This window comes from Psammomys obesus, unplaced genomic scaffold (genome assembly GCF_907164565.1).
Source record: "Psammomys obesus unplaced genomic scaffold, mPsaObe1.curated_primary_1811, whole genome shotgun sequence".
Classification (NCBI taxonomy): Eukaryota; Metazoa; Chordata; class Mammalia; order Rodentia; family Muridae; genus Psammomys; species Psammomys obesus.
In genome coordinates this window covers 6,439,346-6,460,234 of record NW_026587759.1, presented here as the reverse complement: position 1 = coordinate 6,460,234, position 20,889 = coordinate 6,439,346, and the positions used below count along the sequence as shown (strand labels likewise).

Here is a 20,889-nt window from a genome sequence, read left to right as displayed (position 1 = left end):
ATTATATTTTATTCATTTTGCGTACCAGCTGTAGCCCCCTCCTTCATTCCCTCCCACTCCTACCCTCCTTCCCTCATCTCCTCCCATGGCCCTCTCTAAGTCCACTGATAGAGGAGGTCCTCCTCCCCTTCCATCTGACACTAGCTTATCAGGTCTCATCAGATTTCAGGACTGGTTGCAATGTCCTCCTCTGTGGCCTATCAAGGCTGCTCCTCCCTTAGGGGAGGTGGTAAAAAAGCCAGCCATTGAGTTCATGTCAGAGACAGTCCCTGTTGCCCTTACTAGGGCACCCACTTGTATACTGAACTGCCATGGGCTTCATTCGAGCAGGGATTCTAGGTTATATCCATGCATGGTCCTTGGCTGGAGAATCAGTCTCAGAAAAGATCCCTGTGCCCTTGATGCCATATTTTAAGATCTACCTATATTGAAAAATAATTGAATAGTTTATTGCTTCACTGGTTTTTAATTAGCTTGTTGTGTGGATACATTTTATTTATTCATCATTTGCGTATAGAGTTTAAGTATATTATCTTTGGACTTTGTTTTACTCACTATTTTATTGCTGTGAAGAGATACCATAATCAAGGCAACTCTTATAAAAGAAAACACCTAGTTGGAACTTTTTTACAGCTTCAGAGGGTTAGTCCATTATCATTATGGCAGGGAACGAGGCAGTATGCATGACTTTGGACCGGTAGCTGGGTGTTATATCCTGATCCAGAGGCAGAAAGAGAAAGCCTAGGCCTGACATTTTTCTTTTCTTTTTAGCAGGCCAGAAGAGGGCACCGGATCTCATTACAGATAGCTATGAGCCACCATGAGGTTTTGAGGAATTGAACTCAGGACCTTTTAAAGAACAGCCAGTGTGCTTAACCTCTGAGCCATCTCTCCAGCCCCCTAGCACAGGCTTTTGAAACCTCCAAACCCACCACCACATTTCCTTTAACAAGGCCACACATCGTAATACCTTCTAATCCTTTTAAACAGTGCCAAGCCCTTCAAATATATGAGCCATTGTTGTTCAAACCACCACAGACATTTGTCTTTCAGAGAAAAGCTCACAGTAAGAAGATGGAGTTTTAAAGAGGTGAAAAAAGAATAGTTGCCACAGTGACCTAATGTAAAAGTTTAGTTCTGTAATTATATAAAATGTATCTTTAACTATCTATTTTACATATGCTTTTTATTGAAACAGAATTACATCACTTTCTCCCTTCCTTCCCTCCTAGGTATTTTTCTTCCTTCCAACAGCTCTCATGTTCCCCTCAGCTCTCAAGTTGATAGCCTCTGTTTTCTTTATTATTGTTTCATGGGGGTATATATATATATATTATACATGTATATAATCATTTTTATAATGCTATATTGATAACTATAGCATGTCTTAGTGATAGAAATATGTAAAAAAAAATAGGAGTATATTTGTAATAATAAGTGTTTTTTTCTTCACTATCAGGTGCCTCAAGTGGAAACACATTTTTTTGTGGAGCTGTATGACATCACTGCTGGGGCAGCTATAAACAACAGTGCCAGATTTGCTCGAATCAAAGTTTCCAAGAGTACCGGACCACAGAGCCTCATTTCCTTTTCTGTGGGTTCTCGGCTGGCTGTGGCTCATAAGAAGGCTACTCTGATCAGTTTGCAAGTGGCCAGAGATTCTGGGACAGGAATGATGATGTCTGTTAACTTTAGTACCCAGGTAGGCATAGGAAATACAGTCATATATGTTTATATTCTTTGCCTCTGTAAGGAGTATAATGAAACGGTAATCTAAACAATATTTTCTGGGGATCCCACAATGACTTGCTGTTTGTGTATCGTACTGTTTTCTCTGTACATCAGGTCAGCTTTTCTCACACGACTAAGAGGTTGTGTTTTGAAGCACAGGCTTTCTGTTTGGTTTTCCCTGCTTTGGCAGTGTTGATTGTCCCATTTGAGGTGTTACGTGCAAGTCTGCTCGTCACAGCTCTAAGGTCTTGGCTCAGTACTTCCTCCACTGTGGCCATTTGAGACTTGAACAAAAAGCAGAGGTTGCCTACAAATTCTATTCAAATTAACTGGATTTTTTTAACGTCCTTAAATACAGACTGAACATTTACACAGCACTGGCTTTAGGTGACTACACCTGTCCATCCTTTCATGTGGTGTCCATTGAATGACCAGATGGAGTTATGGGGTCCAGAATAGCAACACTGAGCACACGAAGAGACAAGGTCCTATGTGCTCTATACTTTCTTATCATTTTTTTTTTACTTTGCTTCTTCAGCAAAATTCTAATACAGTAAATAAATAAATAAATAAATAAATAGATAGATAGATAGATAGATAGATAGATAGATAAATAACATGTCAGCCATTCTGTTTGAAGCATGATTGTGGAGATAGCTCTCCTGCTTTAGCTCTCTGTTTTCTGTTCCTCCTTTACTTCTTTTACTTCCCCCTTCAGCACCGTTGGCTGGTTCAAATCTACCATTTTTTTTTTTTGCATCAAATAAAGCGTATGTACAGCTAGTGTAACAGAGTCAGGGAATAGGAGGGTAGATTTAGAATCCTGGGTGGAAAGCTGCCCTGGAAACCTGCTAGGCTGAGATAGGATGACAGAAGACACAATTCTCTGCTGTGTGAGACCCTAGAAGTAAACTCCATGTTGTGTAGTCTTACAGTACTGTGAACACAGACAGAAGCCTTTTCATTCATAGGGAGGTTTTAGTATTTTGTTTAGCATGTTTATGATAGGCAGAGAAATGAGAAAAAAGTCTCATGCTCATGCTTCGCCCATGAAATATTATTATTGTCACATCATGAGTTTGTAGACCAGAAGAAGGGGGACTAGAGATGTAAAACACATAATGAAGATATTTGAGGCGAGAGACTTGACGAGCGGAGAGAGAAGTGGGTATGTGCACCCACACAGACAGACCAGCTACCGCAGTTACACAGACACGGGCCTCAACACCATAGGCCGAGCGCTGTGGCACCAGTTCCATGTTAACCATTTTCAACATGGAAGTGAAGACTAGAATCTGAGGATTTTTCTACAAATGAGGATTTCGTTTCTGGAAAAACAGAGCCCCTTTTCCTGCTGAGTTCAGCTACAGGGACTATGCATAAGTCAATGTTAGGAGACTCTGAACTGCAGGGGGACAATGAGCACCGTGTGGTACACAGAGAAGCAAGCGTCACAATTCCCTTTCTCCCTCGTAGCCGTGAGTTTGAGCTGAAGAACTTACCATATGGATTCACTAATGGGAAAAAATTCAAAAAAACATAAAACCATACAAATATGCTTTCTGTAGTGTGAGAGTGAAATTCCTCATACAGATATAATGTGTAGCGTGCACAGAGGAGGAAACCCATATAGATATGCTGTGTGTAGTGCGAGGGACAGGGAAGAGACAGTTGAGCAAGACAAAGCTTTTAGATAAAAATCATTTTGTATTCTTTAGTCAGAGATGCCAGAAAAACTTTATTGAACCTTATCCACATCAGCAAAGTGTGTGTGTGTGTGTGAGTGTGTGTAGATTTACATTGTCCAGTAGCCTCAGTCTCTGCATGCCATGTCAGAAGACCTAATGGAGAGTTGGGGCTTTGCCCTTTGTCTAATAATAAAAAGCACATGGCATCAACCCAGTCTCAGTGGAGAACACTGCGTGTTTTGGAGAGGTTCTCTCACACCTCTTTGCCGAGATATCTGTGGAGGTGAGATTATTGGCAAGGTCTCACTCCATCTAATAAAGAAGTCTCTCATTTCCAATGAGGAAACCTGCTCTTTCCCTATGAGGAGTAAGGTAGTAATTGGCTTTCTTTGGTGATGGCAGTGTTAAAACAAGCCAGAAAAAGAAAGGGAGGAAGGAAGGAAGGAAAGTAGGAAAGAAGGAAGGAGGGAGGGAGGGAGAGAGGGAGGGATTGGGAGGGGATTAGGGAAGGGGCTACAACTGGAATGCAAAATGAATAAATTGTAATTAATTAAAAAATTAATTTAAAAAATAACTTGAAAATAAAGGAAATTGTCTCAATAAGGAAAGAGGAACTCTTAGATGGTAAATAGAAGACGGGAATATTACATGTGGAAATATACTAATATATACTGTATAATCTCCGGGGCAGAGTGAAGGGACAAAGAAGACAACAATCTAGCAGATAGTATGATAATTTGTCCTCAATTGCAACAGTAGCAGCAGACAAATTGAGAAAACTACCAAATAAAGGTTTAGGGACCTAATGGCTGCAACAAAAAAACTATAGGACCTTAAAGTCTTGAAAGAAAGAAGAAAGACAGAAGGATTGAAAAAAAAATCACCTGAAAGAATAGTGATTGATTAAAATTTCAATTTGATAAAGGTTATTAGCCCTTATGTTCTAATGTTCTAGCACTAAAGAAATCCACAAGCAAGACAAATAAGAAAAAGAAAAGCCTTCATACAGGCTTTGTGTTGATTGACTATCGTCTTGTGACAAAACGCCAACAAGAGCAGCTCAAGGAAGGAGAGGTTTATGTTGGTCCACAGTTTAAGGATGCGGTCCAGCGTGACAGGGATATCAAGAGCTCTCCAATAGCTGCTCACACTGCATCCCAGTCAGGAAGCAGAGAGCGATGACCCAGATGCTCACCTAGCTTTCTCCTTCCATTCAGTCCAAGACTCCAGACCCTGGAATGTCACTCTCCATGTTTAAGGTGGATCTCTCCACCCGAGGGACTCTAATCGGAATGACCCCTTACAGACCCACTCCGAGGCCTGTCTCTGAGTAATACTTTCATACCCACATACTTACAGTGTAAGAATGTCATAAGAAAGGTCTGTAAATCCAAGCACAGGGACAAGGAGAATGGATGTTAGGATACACGGAAGAAAGAATGCAGTAAGCAAAAACAGACTAAAATATAGAACATCTCACTAGAGAACTTGGCTATATAAAAAGATGTTCAGTGTGCCGCAGTGATTTCATCTGAACATCAGAATGGCTGTCAGTGACAATGATACTGATTAATTTGCTTATTGGTGGTGGGGATGTAAAATGATATAACTACTCTGGAGGATGTTCTGTTAGTTTCTTAAATAATTATACATGAATTATACAGGCCCAAGGAATTATAGTCTTGGGCATTTATTCTAATGAAAACTTATTACTCACATGGAAATTTTTACACAACTGTCTGAGGTAGATTATTAATAAATTAATTAATTTATAATTAATAATTATAATTGTTAATAATAAAATTAATGAACAACTGTCCATCAATTGACAAAAAGTTAGATAAAATGGAGGCTCCTACCTGTGGTAAGGAACAAGCCATCAAGACACATATCAGCTAGTGTAACATCCTCATGATTATGTCATGGAAAAATAATCTCCAAAGTTAGAGTAAAAGATTCCATTCATATAGGAAAATTACAGCATCATAGAAATGTAGAAGAGCTCAGCGATTTGGAACAAACAATGAGTGACTCGGCAGGGATGTGAATGATTATGACAGTCACCATGAAGGATTCTTAAGAAAAGAAAATAATATTGTGACCCTGTTGGTGTTAATATCATGCTGCAAGGTGTTGACAAGAAAAGATGTTGAGTAGAGAATACCAGAATATTAATCTGTTGTTTTATAATTCCATGTAAACAGACAAGAGCTCAAATCAAAAAGGCCAGCTTAAAATCAGAAGCCATGGCAGAAGGGTCAGGGACACTAGAGCACACACGGCCCACAGAATCAGTTAAGCAGGGCTCCCAGGGGCTCCCAGAGACTGAAGCAGCAATCGCAGAACCTGCATGGGTCTGAGCTAGGGCATAGGCATACATGCTGTGATTGTTTAGCTTGGGGTTTTTGAGGGATTCCTAACTGTAGGAGATGGACTGTCTCTGACTCTTTTGCCTGCTCTTGAGACCCTTTTTCTCCTACTGGGTTGCCTCACACAGCTCTGATAGGAGGGTTTGTGCCTATACCTTATTGTTCTGTATTTGGTTAATATCCCTGAAAGGCCCTGCTCTTTTTGAAGTGAAGTGGAGGAGTGGTGGATCTTGGGGAGAGGGAACTGGAAAGAGAGGAGGGAGGGTGGGCTGGGGCAGGACCTGGGAGGAGCGGAGGAAGAGGAGGCTGTGGTCAGGATATATTGTGTGAGATAAGAACAGATAAGAAAAATAGGAAACAAACAAACAGGCAAATGGGAACCATGGTTTTACTGCTTGGGTAGTTTTATATTGTTCTTGCTTCATTGTCCCTGAGTTGCTTCTGAACAGTGAGTGTGCTATTAGAAGATAAGAATATACAGTTGTGTTCTCTATAAACTGAAAATAATGTGAAAATATGACTCAAGCTTTTATTCTGTCCAGTGGTATTGATTCTTATTTCACTGTAGCTGGAGTAATTCAATAATCAATATAACATAAATTTTCATGTATACAAATACCATAGTTTTATCATAAATTCTCTTCTTCATATTTATTTGTAGAGTAGTAAGAAAGGATTTCTGGTTTTTGTTACTTGAACTGATGAAAAGATCACTTACTCTATTATACTTCATTAAATGAATCTACAGTTGACCAAATTTACATACTGTCACTTAACCCTGTCACATGTTGTAACCCAGAGCAAATGCACTGAATGAAGTCACAATCCTTTGTGAGTTTGTTCTAGCTGGCATCTTCAGTGGAATGCCTAGGAGATATAACAGGCTTCGTGTATGTCATAAGTACTGCTTGTCCTGGTTTCCCATCATCTCTATAGTAACTCCTCTATCCAGGCCAGCAATTAGATATCATGGTCAATTCTCATGTTCCTCTTACCCCATGCTGAATATACCAGAAGTTCCTATTAACTGCATTCACACTCTGTCCCCATTCTATTTCTATCCTTTCTACTCATGTGACCTTGAGTGAGCTATCTCAGAGACAAGTGTTTCTTCCTCCTGCCTCTGTGCTTAGCCCTACTATAGATTAGCACACATGTTCCCCAGAGCATTTATGAAACCTCTAATCAAAGGGTCACTCTCCTGTTTTAATTCTGTGGTTTCTGCTTACATTTAAAATAATGGCCACATACTCTTTGACCCTATCCATTCCTTATGTCAGTGCCCAACACTCCTCCTTAACATTCATACTAGCCTTCTGGTTCTTCCCATCAGATTATAGGGTTCTCACCACAGAGCCTTTTTTTCATTTTTTATTAATATTTTTTATTTTTAAATAATTTTATACATTCACTTGTATCCCAGCTGTAGCCCTCTCCCTCCTTCCCTCCCAATCCTCCCCTCCCTTCCTCATCTCCTCCCTGCCTCCTTCCGAATCCACTGAGAGGGAGTGTCCTCCTCTCCTTCCTCTCCTTCCATCTGGCCCTAGCTTATCAGGTATCTTCAGGATGGTTGCAATGTCCTTATCTGTGGCCTATCATGGCTGCTCCCCCACTGTTTCTGACATGAACTCAGAGCCTTTTAAAGTGCTGTTCTCATTGCCCAGAATATTTTTCCTTAGGCCTAGAATCCATCTCCTGAGGTTAGCGTGTGGACAGTCCTTTAATGAATCCTATGTTGCAATTCCATGTCCAGCTTGGTTTATAACTGTGCCCTGACCACCACCCTGTGTCTCTGTCTCTACTTTGTCTTATTTCCCTTCATAAGAATCCATGTAGGAAGACAACATTAATTCCATAGTCCCATACTGTACCCTCTGCTAGAATCTTGGGTTCTGGGAGTGTAGGTATTATGCCTGTCAATTCTGCATCTCAGTAAACATGCTGGATGTACTAGGACTTTAATCCTTAGTCAGCAGTAAATAAAGACACACAACTACAATTTTCCTCAGCTACAGTATGCACCCTGAACTTTCTAAAACCTTTGTAACAACTGTAATTTGAGAAATCAGATGCATATATATTGCTTGGGAACCCAGCACAGTAGCATATTTCCACACTGAAGGAGAAAAAGGAGCTGATTTCTTCTTCCTCCCCACTCTTTGCTCTCAGATCTCCCTGCCCCTAAATTTCTAGGTGAGAGTAAAATCTAAATATTTGTTTATTTTTTAGCATGTGAGAACTAAGTTATACTATTTGCTGTGTCCGTGACTGGATTCTTTTCTAGACAACAGTATTTTTTCTAGACAACAGTATCTTTTCATCTCTAGTTCTTTTCCTTGATTCATTTCAGTGCAAACACCTTGTTCCCTCTCCTCGTTACCTCTGTGGCTTATTGAAGGCAGTTAAGAAAAGTATAAAGTCCATGCTTTAGAGGCAGTGTAGTTACTGCCAATTAGTTTACTGAAAAGAAGGAAAATTTGTTTAAGAAATAGTAATCCGTTTAGAATAACATTAGAGGTGTCATAGTCTCATTTTCCCGTCTGTTTAATTTTCAGGAGCTGAGGCGTGCTGAAACAATTGGTCGAGTCCTCATATCTCCAGCTGTTTCTGGGAAGGATTTCGTGAGGACAGAAGGCACACTGGTTTTTGAACCTGGCCAGAGAAGTGCTGTGGTGGATGTTATCTTAACTCCAGACTCGGGGTCTTTAAATATGTTTCCTAAACGCTTTCAGATTGTGCTTTTTGACCCAAAAGGTGGTGCCAAAATTGATAAAGTGTATGGGATTGCCAACATCACTCTTGTCTCTGATGTGGCTTCACAAGCTGTCTGGGGGCTTGCAGACCTGCTGCATCAGCCCCTGCATGAAGATATTCTCAACAGAGTGCTCCAAAGCCTCACCGTGAAAGTAGCCACAGAGAGCACGGACGAGCAGCTGAGCGCTGTGATGTACTTACTGGAAAAGGTAGGGCATCCCTGCGGATGTAAGCACACAGCTCAGCGAGAAGGTCACAAAGCTCACACCAAAACAGATAACTCATCCTGTTATAATGCCCGTTACCATGAAATTAGCATAAAATGTAAAAGTGGGATTCACCGTGAATGCCGATGTACTTTCTTTTGAATGAGGCCTGCTTGACATCCTTACTCTTTTTTTTTTATTATTTTTTTACATTTATTACAATTTATTCACTTTGAATCCCAGCTATAACCCCCTCCCTAGTCCCATCTCAATCCCACCCTCCCTCATCTCTTCCTATGCCCCTTCCCCAGTCCACTGATAGGGGAGGGCCTCCTTCCATTTGACCCTGGCCTATCAGGTCTCATCAGGACTGTCTACATCATTACTCTTAAATCGGGAACTGTGGGTAGGGTGGTGTAGCCAGAATCCAACCAGAGCTTTAAAGGCAGCAGATGCAAGAGCCCAATGTCCTTCCTGACTCTCCAGAGACTGAATATATTTGCAGTTTACTTGTTGGTGTTTTGAGTTCGTAAGAACTCGGACTGGACTGTAACCTATATTCATTCTTTCACACATTATGCATGAGCAGTCAGCAGGGTTCAGTGGCACACACCTATATTCCCAGCACTCGGGGAGACAGAGGCAGAGGCAGACAGATCTATTTGAGTTTGAGTCCAGCCTGGTTTACGAAGTGAGTCCAGGATAGCCAAGGCTATACAGAGGAACCCTGTCTCAAAAAACAAACAAACAAACAAACAAACAAACAAACAACCATGAGCAGTCACCCCTGTGTTCTCTTCTTCCTCGGAACTAACAAATATTCATTGAAAAGTAAGAATAAGGACTGGCCAAATAATTTTGGCATCAATTTCCATAGACTTTCCTAGTCAGCTCTTATGTGAGATTAGTTAGTTGCTTCCCTTTCTACAAAATGTGTAATCACTTACAGATATAAAAGTTCAAGATTAGATGGAAAATTGTTTCTAAAATGTATTATTAAGGAAGGAAAAATACCTTTATAGCTTATATCAAGCTTTCTTATAAAGATAATTTCTTTTTTAACATATTCATGTACACACATAAAGTTCTGAGTCCATACATATGAACCTTCCAGTGCTTCATTTCCTTAATTATTACAAATGTTTACAGTAGGATATCAAAATATCATTCTCTTATTTCTCAAAGCATGGTGCATGAAAGGTATACATGGTATAGAAGATAGGAGGAGGCTATGACCCAGAATCTGGAAACAACCTAGATGTCCCTCAATTGAGGAATGGATACAGAAATTGTTGTACATTTACACAATGGACTATTACTCAGCAATTAAAAACAAGGAAATCATGAAATTTGCAGGCAAATGGTGGGAAAAGATTATTCTGAGTGAGGTGTTCCAGAAACAGAAAGACACACATGGCATATACTTACTTGTAAATGGATATTAGACATATGAATAGGATAAACATTCTAAAACCTGTACACCTAAAGAAGCTGAGCAAGAAGGAGGACGCTGGGTAAGATGATCAATCCTCACTAAGAAAGGCAAGTAAGATGGACATCAGGCAAATAAGATGGACATCTGAAAAAGGAGAAAACGGGAAACAGGACAGGAGCCTACCACAGAGGGCCTCTGAAAGACTCTACCCATCGGAGTATCAAAGCAAATGCTGAGACTCATAATCAAATTTTGGGCAAAGTGCAAGGAATCTTATGAAAGAAGTAGAAGTTAGAAAGACCTGGAGAGGACAGAAGCTCCACAAGGAGAGCAACAGAACCATAAAATCTGGGCCCAGGGGTCTTTTCTGAGACTGATACTCCAACCAAAGACCATTCATGGAGATAACCTAGAACCCCTGCACAGAAAAAGCCAATGGCAGCTCAGTATCCAAATGGGCTCCCTAGTAAGAGGAACAGGGGTTGTTTCTGACATGAAGTCAATGGCTGGCTCTTTGATCACCTCCCCCTGAGGAGAGGAGCAGCCTTGCTAGGCCACAGAGGAAGACTTTGCAGCCAGTCCTGATGAGACCTGATAGGCTAAGGTCAGAGGGAAGGGGAGGAAGACCTCCCCTATCAGTGGACTGGGGGAGGAGCAAAGGAGGAGAAGAGGGAGGGTGGGAAGGATTGAGAGGGGCTGAGCAAGGGAGCTACAGGTGGGATACAAAGTGAATAAATTGTAATAAATAAAAAAATTAAATCTGAGAAGGGGCTCTAGGTTGCATCCATACATAGTTCTTGTTTGAAGAAACAGTCTCACTATGCCCAGATATATTTGGTCCTTGTGGAACTCCTGTCCTCTCTACGTCGTATTAACTCCCCCTCCCCCTTTTTTTTTTTGATTCCCTGCATTCTGCTGGAGGTGTGGTTAGGAGTCTTAATATCTGCTTTGATACACTGCTAGGTAGAGTCTTTCAGAGGCCCTCTGTGGTAGGCTCCTGTCCTGTTACTTGTTTGCTCCTACATCCAAAGTCCATCCCCTTTGTCTTTCTAAGTGAGGATTGATCATCTTACCCCAGGTCCTCTTTCTTGTTTATCTTCTTTAGCTGCATAGATTTCAGTATATTTATCCTATCTTATAGGTCTATATAAGTGAGTATATACCATGTGTGTCTTTCTGCTTTTGGGATACCTCACTCAGGATGATCTTTTCTAGATCCCAACATTTGCCTGCGAAATTCATGATTTCCTTGTTTTTAATTGCTGAGTAGTATTTCATTGTGTAAAAATACCACAATTTCTGTATTCATTCCTCAACTGAGGGACATCTGTGTTGTTTCCAGGTTCTGGCTATTACGAATAAAGCTGCTACAAACCTGGTTGAGCAAATGTCCGTGTTGTGTACTTGAGCATCTTTTGGATATATGCCTAGGAGTGGTATAGCTGGATCTTGAGGAAGCACTATTCCTATTTGTCTGAGAAAGCGCCAGATTGATTTCCAAAGTGGGTGTACAAGTTTGCATTCTCACCAGCAATGGAGGAGGGTTCCCCTTTCTCCACAACCTCTCCAGCATGTGTTGTCACTTGAGTTTTTGATCTTAGCCATTCTGGCGGGTGTAAGGTGAAATCTTAGGGTAGCTCAGTATCCAAGTGGGGTACCCTAATAAGGGGAACAGGGACTGTTTCTGACATGAACTTAATGGCAGGCTCTTTGACACCCCCCCCACCCCCGGGACAGCAGCCTTGCTGGGCCACAGAGGAGGACTTTGCAGCCAGTCCTGAAGACACCTGATAAACCAGTATCAGATGGAAGGGGAGGAGGTTCTCCCTTATCAGTGGACTTGGAAAGGGGCAGGGAGGAGATGAGGGTGGGAGGGTGGGATTGGGAGGGAAAGAAGGAGTGGGATACAGCAGGGATACAAAGTTAACAAACTGTAGCTAATATTAAAAAATAAAAATTAAAAAAAATAAAATCTAACAAACCAAAATAAATAAATAAAATAAAAAGAAGAGGCTATGGCAAACTTTTGCAAAGCACAGTGACTGCCATTTTATGCAATGAAAACTCTAAAGATAGAGTTCATGCCAAAGAAGCGTAATACTTAAATGTCTAATAAGAAACAGATGGGACAGTAGTGAATTAATGTTGAACAAAACAAGAGAAACCATGTATAGTAACTACATTGTAGAGTAGAAAGAAAATTTCAAATATTTTAGAGAAAAAAAATAGAAGGAAATCCTGCTCCTCTCATTCCCTCATTAAGCTATATGCTAAAGCCATGTATTGTCATCAGTCAAAAGGCAACACTTAAAATGAAGCATGGTCTGGGACTGGAGAGATGACTTAACCGTTAAGAGCACTGGCTCCTGTTCCAGAGGACCAGGGTTCAATGAGGCACATGGTGGCCTGTGACTACTGTAACTCCAGTCCAGAGGGATCTAGTGTCCTCCTCTGTCCTCTGTGGACACCAGGTACACATGTGGTACACAGACATGTATGCAGACAAAGCAAGTAAATAAAGAATTAGATAGAAGAGCCCATGCCAACATTCTAGCTCTAGAGGCAAAAGGCGGAGGCAGGAGGCAGGCGAGCAGAGTTTTAAGTCATCTGGGCTATACAGTGAGACTGTGACTGGAGAACACACAGTCATTGCACCAAGTGCTGGCGGCCCGTGTTACATCAACACTTATTTCAATAATGCTGTCAAATAGCCCAATAGTATATGGTAATTATTTTGTTTTGAATATTGGCATACATCATTAAATAAGCACTTACCTTTGTCTGGATAAAAGTCTGAGTAACTCTGGAGTTCTTACATCACAGCTTCTAATACTTTGCTCATATGAACACCTAGCAAGGATTATGTTTTAGAATAAGTGGTAACATTTATGCAAATATATGTATGAAGGTTTATTATTATTAGAAATTTAGAAAAATTAACAGCCTTTAAAGTGGGGCTAGTATACCTGTGAACATTCAGGAGCCACACATTGGTGTAATCAACAATGAATTGTGTGTACAAAAGTGTTTTCACAACATTAAAAAGAAACTGTAAAAACACCACTGACTGCCATTTTTGCTGCATCTTTTCTGTTTGGATACATCAATGCCAGATATAGATAGACAGAGACAGTGACAAGCACAGAGATATGCAGCAGCCAGTACAGCAACACTGCCTGCACCTTTGCAGCCAGGTGACAGCCGGTGTCACACAGTCTGGATACTGACCCTGGAGGTTTGTGAAGCACACTGCGTGGTGTCTCCTTGATGACGAAATCAGGATGTAGCCCTTTTGATATACTCATGACTGTATTTTGTGTTTTAGACATAATTATATAATAAAGCTAAAGGAGTAGCAAATTAATAAATGGCATGCAGATAATCACATATAAATAACTTGCACTATCCACGTGTAACATTTAGCAAATAAAAATAAAGGATGACTAGTTTCGCATGTGTTTCAGGTGAGCAGCACATTTTTAAGGTTCAATATGTCGCTAACACTTAGGATGCGCTAAGAACGAAGAGTTGCTGTTTGTAGTCTGAAATTCAGATTGAGCCAGCTGTACTTTATGCTGTAAGCACCATAGGGAGTTAAAAAAATGGTCCAGCCTCAGCTTCAGCACAGGCTACTCCCATGTGCTGGATTGAATGCTGTATGGCTTTGTGTTCTAACTGAATATGTTTGACATTTGCAAGTTTCTCAGCTTCTAAGTGCTTTGATGATGCGTCTTCCAACATCTGTGTCTCTTTTGATGAATCCTAGATGGGAATTTGCACTTTGGAAGTAGCTGCCTGATTTTGTTTGGATGAGACAATCTTGTACTAAAAAGAATAACAACTTTACAAGACTCATTAGAAAGAATTTTCTGGATAAAGCCCATCTGTGGGCTAAGACAGTCTTTTATATAACAATAATCTGCCTCCTGACTTTCCCAGGTGCAGAAAAACCCAAATTATTCCCAGCGCTCTCAGCTGCCTTAATAACAATATCAGAGTCCAAACCTCTGTGAGATTGGATATCTAATTTTTTATTTCATCAAGTTTGTTTTCCTGGTTTTAGAGCTTGGTAGAACTTGAGCCAGGAGTTCTGATGTCGTCCTCTGGAAGAACTGCAGAAGCATGGGAATAGCATGTCTTCTAGAGTCTTAGACACTAACCTGTCACACTCATTCGAATGCTTCTCCATTTTCATTTCAGTCCTGACAGCCTCTTGATGTTTTCCCATGTGAACTTCTTCTGCTGATCTGTAAATGAACTGTGATAAATTTGGCTTTTCTATTATTTTCATTAAATGAATGACCTTTTAAAGCTAGAGTATTGCTTTACTGATGGTTCTTAACAATGTGTGCTTTGTAGTGCAGTTATTCCTGTGTGATTTAGCTTGTGGACACACCAACACTGACTTGCAGCTCACTTAGTGTTTTTATGGACACACCAGTGAACTAATTTAAGGTGTGTTGTTATATTCTGACAAGCAAGTAGCAGAGGCTGCAACCTAGTGCATGTGGCTGGCTGGGGATGTCTTGAGCTAGGCCAATTACCAAGTCATGTGTCACACTGGGTGCCTTGGTTTCTTACCTGGAAATAAAGTAAAGATAGCAATAAGATCTCTCCCTATGACTTTTGAGATGAGAGAAGTTTAGTAAATTACCGAGAGTAACCGTACAGCCATCCTAACCTAGAGTTAGAAGAGTGCATTTTCTTGTTGTTGTGATTCTACTTAAATGCACTTTCTGTTCCTCTTGAGCCTAAAGAAGAGTTTGAACAGATGTCTAATTCTTGAACCTTAATTTCTAAAATCTACACCTATTGCTCTTTCTGACATTTTCTTTCAGAAGTGTTTAATGTCAAGAGGGAACTTCTGCTTCTCTGTTCCTGGGTTCTTCTCATCTGTCTCCTATTGTAGTTGTTCAGTTTTGGGAGTAATATTATGCTGTCTCTTCTTTTCTCAGATGTAAAACAATTTCTGCACCTGTAAGTGTGAATGCTTGTGCTGCTCATTAAGGATCTGTTATCTTTTCCTCTGCCTGCTTTCACAAGCTGTATCTGATTTGTTAATTGCCTTCCTGAGCTCTAAGAGATTCTGGCTTTCTGTCTCTCTCTGGATCTCCCCCTCTCTCTTTGAGAACAGGTTTCTCTGTGCAGTCTTGACTGTCCTGAACTCATGTTGTAGACCACACTGGTCACGAACTCACTGAGATCCCATGCCTCTGCCTCCCTGAGGGCTGGGATTAAAGGCATGTGCAACCGTGTCCAACTTAAAAGATTCTCTTAGACTGGTCTTTCATTTGGCTTATTTGGTTTCCTTGCTGCTTTACCCAATGGCCTATCCACTGTTAATTTGTAATTGTACCATGAAGTTTGTATTGTTATTTTTATTGTATTTCTTCTGTGATCTGTTCTCTTGTCTTTGCCATGGATAGTCTTATAAACTCAGATCTTGAGTTGGGGTGTGAGTATGAAACTGATAGATTACAAAGTTAAAAAAAAGAAAAGAAAAGAAAGAAAGAAAGAAAGAAAGAAAGAAAGAAAGAAAGAAAGAGAAAGAAAGAAAGAAATAGGGATAGCATGAGTACTCCTTCATTAAGTTTACCTGATAGGAAAAAAGGCAATCGTTTCAAAGATATCATGAGTTTATCACTAAAGATATACAGTAAATCACAGACAGTGATGATGTGGGAGGGGGCAGGAGGCCCAATAGTTGAATTATAAACTAATGACCTTGGAGTCTGGAATTTTTCAGATATACTAGAATATAATGGAACAATAATATTGTCCTTCTCTTCAAATATCAACTTAGTCCTTTAAGGAAATCACATTTAAAAAGCAGTGTGCCAGGATGTCTTGAGTGGTCTTGATTGAAGAGAATTCTCTCATTTGCTGTGCTTTTGTACTCTAGTATTATATGGTAGTCACTATTTACTCACAAATATAATTTTAAAAACTTATTTCTGCAGTCTCCCCGGGGCCCTGCAGAGACTGATGTAGCAACCAAGGTCCATAGAGAGGACCTAGACCTCCTGCTCAAATGTAGCACGTAGATAGCTCAGTCTCCATGTAGATTCCCCACAAGAGAAGAGACAGTCCCTGACATGAACTCAGTTGCCTGTTTCTTGAACACTTTTCCCTGGTGGGGCGACCTAGCCAGCCCACAGAGGAAGAACACCCAGACAGTCCTGATGGGATCTGATAGGCTAGGGTCAGACAGTAGGGGAAGAGGACCTCCTCTATGAGTGGGTTAGGGAAGAGGGATAAGGGAGGAAGAGGGAGAGGGGGGGTACTGGGAAGAGATGAGGGAGGGGGTTACAACTGGGACACAAAGTGAATAATAATAATAATAATATCATTTTCCCATGAAAAATAATCTTATTTCTATTACAAACATTTTTGAGATATTGATTTTTCTTATTTGTTCATTAAAGAAATATCAAATTATTTTGGAGGTAAATGCAAAATTGTGATGTTAACTCTTGTAGCTAACTTAACTGATATATGCCACCATTTGGGACTTTAAGAAATGGTTAAATAGGAAGTATTTTAATGATTATTTCCTTTCTTTGTCAATGATTACTCATGCCTTTTAGATGGAAATGGGCATATTTAAAATGTAATTTTGATGCCACTTTCTTCTCAGTTCTTTATATTTCCATCATTGACAATGTTAATTATTAATGAAAAAACATATGTGGTGTGTATATTATATTTAATCTAGGAAGTAATCTGATGAATACATATTTTAACACTTAGATTTTTCTTCCAGATAACGATGGAAGGGAAAAACCACGGTTTCAGTATCAAAAGCCGAGCTCTTTTGTATGAGCTCCTTTGTGCCCTAATTGACCCAAAGCGCAAGGACACTAGAGGATTCAGCCACTTTGCAGAAATGACCGAGCATTTTGCCTTCTCTCTCCTGACTGATGTTACCTGTGGGTCTCCTGGTGAAAAGTGAGTTTTTTTCTAAAGTTATCTGGACCTGAAAGGTATTTCCATTTCCTCATGGCTTCCAAAGCAGTGGATGATACAGGACAATGGCAGGATTCTACATAGAGCATTTGGTCAGTCCTCTGCACGTGTGGGCCAAAGAGACCGATTGTTAGAGGAAGACAGCAGCCCTCGCAAGAGAAAGGAGTGTGCACGATCAACATCGCAGGGCTCTTGTGTGACAGCATCTTCAGGAGGAAGGCCTCATCTTGTCTGCTCCTGCAGGCAATAGTCAGGGAGTGAAAATCACGTTCTGCAGAGGAAAGATGCTGATTATGAACCTTGTGCTATGGCTTATGCTGCCCTAAGCCCAGATGTTTCTCCCACTAGAAAGCTGCTCTCAAACTTTAGGGATTTTCTGTGGCTGGAGCTACTCAGCAGAAAGCTAGCAAGAGAAAGAGAAAGTAGGATATACTCATGGTTATTATTAGCTTCATAATTAGTTATGTAACCACCTGTTAATATTTTTGTGCATGTTGATACCTAAATTACATTCTTAATCTAAATTGGATTTTTGAAGTCCAAAGACCTCCAAGTATTTTAAAATCCTAAAATCCACTGGCATAGAACATGGGCAGAAATTAAAATCCAACTTGATTTTCATGTTGCTGATGTATGCTACTATATAATAGGTATTTGGGTAAAAATATTTATATAAATGTTATCAACTTTATTATTTATTTTCAGTAAAAATTATCACCAGTGTTTAGTAAGTCACAATAGAAGTGAGTCATTTCAATAATGAATTCTGACAAACTAACAAAGAAATCAGCTGATTATATAAACCTTTGAATATAGTTCTTTGGTTGTAGACACATAAAAATTCAAAACAGTAAATTATATATAACAGACAAGGTGTAAAATACAGATAACACTGATGATATTAATTATGTTCTTGCTATATCCAGACTGCATTGAATAAAGAAACAGATAGGTAGAGACAGAGTAATACTGAAAATTTTATAAGGTTCAGCATTAGCCTTCATAAAAGCTGGTATATATCATATGTATACTTTATGAATCATCACTTTAGGCAAGCAATTGAAAGGTAGAGTTAGGGTTTTATGATTCATATTTACAAGTTCAGAAACTGAGGGTTAGTGTCTTGATCACCTTGACGGTGTTCATGTGAATAGTCCATGCTAAGTCTCACGCTCAGTCATAGGCCTGCTTGATTCCATACTCTGTGCTGGCCACCATGCTGCATGGTCATAACAGTGCAGTAAAACCAAAACTTCCAGCCTAGGTTTTCATTACAGATCCATTCCGGGGTGTCATGAAGTCAGGAAACATCTCACATCTCCTTACACTGCAATCCTTTAAGACCTGCTGTGAGTCCTGGGACTGATATTTTCCAAATGGGAAAATTAGCAAAGAATTAAAAAAAAAAAAAACCCTCACAGAAGTCTCTTTCAGGACATCCTCTCTCTGCCCATTACCACGGTTCCTACATTTCCCCCTGTGATAACTCTGAGCAGTTCAAACTTAAGTGCTATTTACATGTCTCTTATGTTGGCTGCAGAAACCTCTGTTATGGAGTATAGGGAATCATATGAAAGAAGGGGGAGTTAGTATGACCTGGAGAGGACAGGAGCTCCACAAGGACCAAATATATCTGGGCACAGGGATCTTTTCTGAGACTGATACTCCAACCAAGGATCATGCATGGATATAACCTAGAATCCCTGCTTGGATGTAGCCTAAGGCAGCTCAGTATACAAGCAGGTACCCTAGAAAGGGGAACAGGGACTGTTTCTGACATGAACTCAATGGCAGGCTCTTTGAGCTCTCCCCCTAACTCCCCCCCCCCCGAGGGAGGAGCAGCCTTGCTAGGCCACAGAGGAGAACAATGCAGCCAGTCCTGATAAGCTAGGGTCAGATGGAAGGGGAGGAGCACCCCCCCTATCAGTAGACTTAGAGAGGGGCAAGAAGGAGATGAGGGAGGGAGGGTGGGATTGGGAGGAAATAAGGGAGGGGGCTACAGCTGGGATATAAAGTAAATAAACTGTAATTAATATAAAAAATTTAATTAAATTTAAAAAAGAAACCTGTTATGGACTAGATGTTTACAATGAGACCACAGAATGTGTTTGGAATATAATGTGGTGGGGGGGTGGAATAGAGAAAGAAAGAAAGAAAGAAAGAAAGAAAGAAAGAAAGAAAGAAAGAAAAAGCATTTTGAGACATCATGTATGTTGAAGAGGGTGCTGAAGACCAGGAGAAAGCAAAAAAGGGAAAAACTCTAGAGAAGAACAGGTAAGAGAAAAACAAAAAGCCCATAAAGATCACAGTGTTCATGTTGTGTTTGTCAGCCACTGCTGAGCACAGGCCTGCCCTGGAGTGTCGCTGAAACAGCTGACAGAACAATGTAAAATGCTGTCCTTTAAGCCTCGGAAGAAACTTCTTACAGAGGAAACACACCGCTAGAGGAAAAGGATCGCTTTTATCTGTTCAGATTTTCATTTAGCATTATCTGATCCATTTTTCACATTACAGGTCTTACCAAGGTATCATTTTGATCCCCAATCTCTCAACACACTCTGTATACAGTGGGGCTGATAGAACCTTGGACAGATACCTCCCATAGTATCCAAATGTACCCTTTTGAAGGCAGGTTTCATATGTGTCTTGGTATCTGCTCACTGTTGCAAAGATGATGACTCCAGGAACAACTCATTACAAATTTCAGAGAAAATAGTTACAGATTTTCACATTCTTTGACCCATAAGTACTCTCTCTACATAAAGATTTTGTCTTAGCAAGGCTGGAATTTCACCTGTACTTTCAACCAAGTCTGCATGCATTCAACTCACACTGAGGTTAGAAAGCAATTTAACTGAGCATAGAATCTTATTATCCCTAAAAGATGCATGGAAAAACCCAGAAATATCAGAAGCATCAAGACCATTATTTAAGGGTGTTTTCTTACTAGATGGACAGTTATATTAGAAGGTTTTTATGTACTAGAAAGGCATAAGTAGATCTGAAATGAAAATGAAGCTATCGATTTTAAATAAAACCAAAGGCCCCACTGTAATAGGAATATGTTTTCTTCAGCACTCTTCACAGCCTATGACCAACACAGAAAAGTACATTTTAAAGCCACAGATTGTATTGTGATCATCATGTGACAGCTTCCAGGTTACAAGAAAGATCAAGCAAAGGGAGGTGGAAAGATGTAATGTTCGTGTAGGCAACGGAAAACAGATGTTTATTTAGTGTTGGGATTAGTAGTGTCATTGTTCTACGAGAAGAGAAAGACCTTCAGGTTAAACATTGAGCCAATACAGTGTGCTACACTGACAAAAGAACTGCCACCTCAGCAGAGGCTCATTTTTCTCTTGTAGAAGCAAAACCATCTTTGACAGTTGCCCATATTTGTCAATACTGGCTCTTCATTGGTACCCTCAGCAAATCAACGGACACAAGTTTGAAGGGAAGGAAGGTGACTACATTCAGATTCCAGAGAGGCTATTTGATGTTCCTGATGTAGAAATGCTGGACGGGAAAAGTGCATGCACATTTGTCCAGTTTGTGGAGTACAGCAGCCAGCAGTGGTTTGTAGCAGGAAACAACCTTCCTGCCCTGAAAGACAAGGTAATCTCTCATTTCAAAACATGTGATGTTTTATGTTATTTTTCCTTTAGCAGACAAACCCAGGACACATTTGCTTAGTTTTTTTTTTTTTTTTTTTTTTTTTTTTTTTTTTTTTTTTTTTTTTT

The 20,889-nt window shown here is 40.1% G+C and overlaps 1 protein-coding gene across 1 annotated transcript in view; it reads left to right on the top strand.

Moving 5' to 3' along the window:
- The window catches only part of Adgrv1 (adhesion G protein-coupled receptor V1), a 520,333-nt gene that overhangs the window by 189,562 nt on the left and 309,882 nt on the right, over positions 1-20,889 (top strand). Inside the window, exons 75-78 of the mRNA XM_055604066.1 lie at positions 1,460-1,702; positions 8,344-8,751; positions 16,947-17,131; positions 20,515-20,764. Of these exons, the coding sequence (XP_055460041.1) occupies positions 1,460-1,702; positions 8,344-8,751; positions 16,947-17,131; positions 20,515-20,764 (1,086 nt within the window). The remainder of the gene's footprint in view (positions 1-1,459; positions 1,703-8,343; positions 8,752-16,946; positions 17,132-20,514; positions 20,765-20,889) is intronic.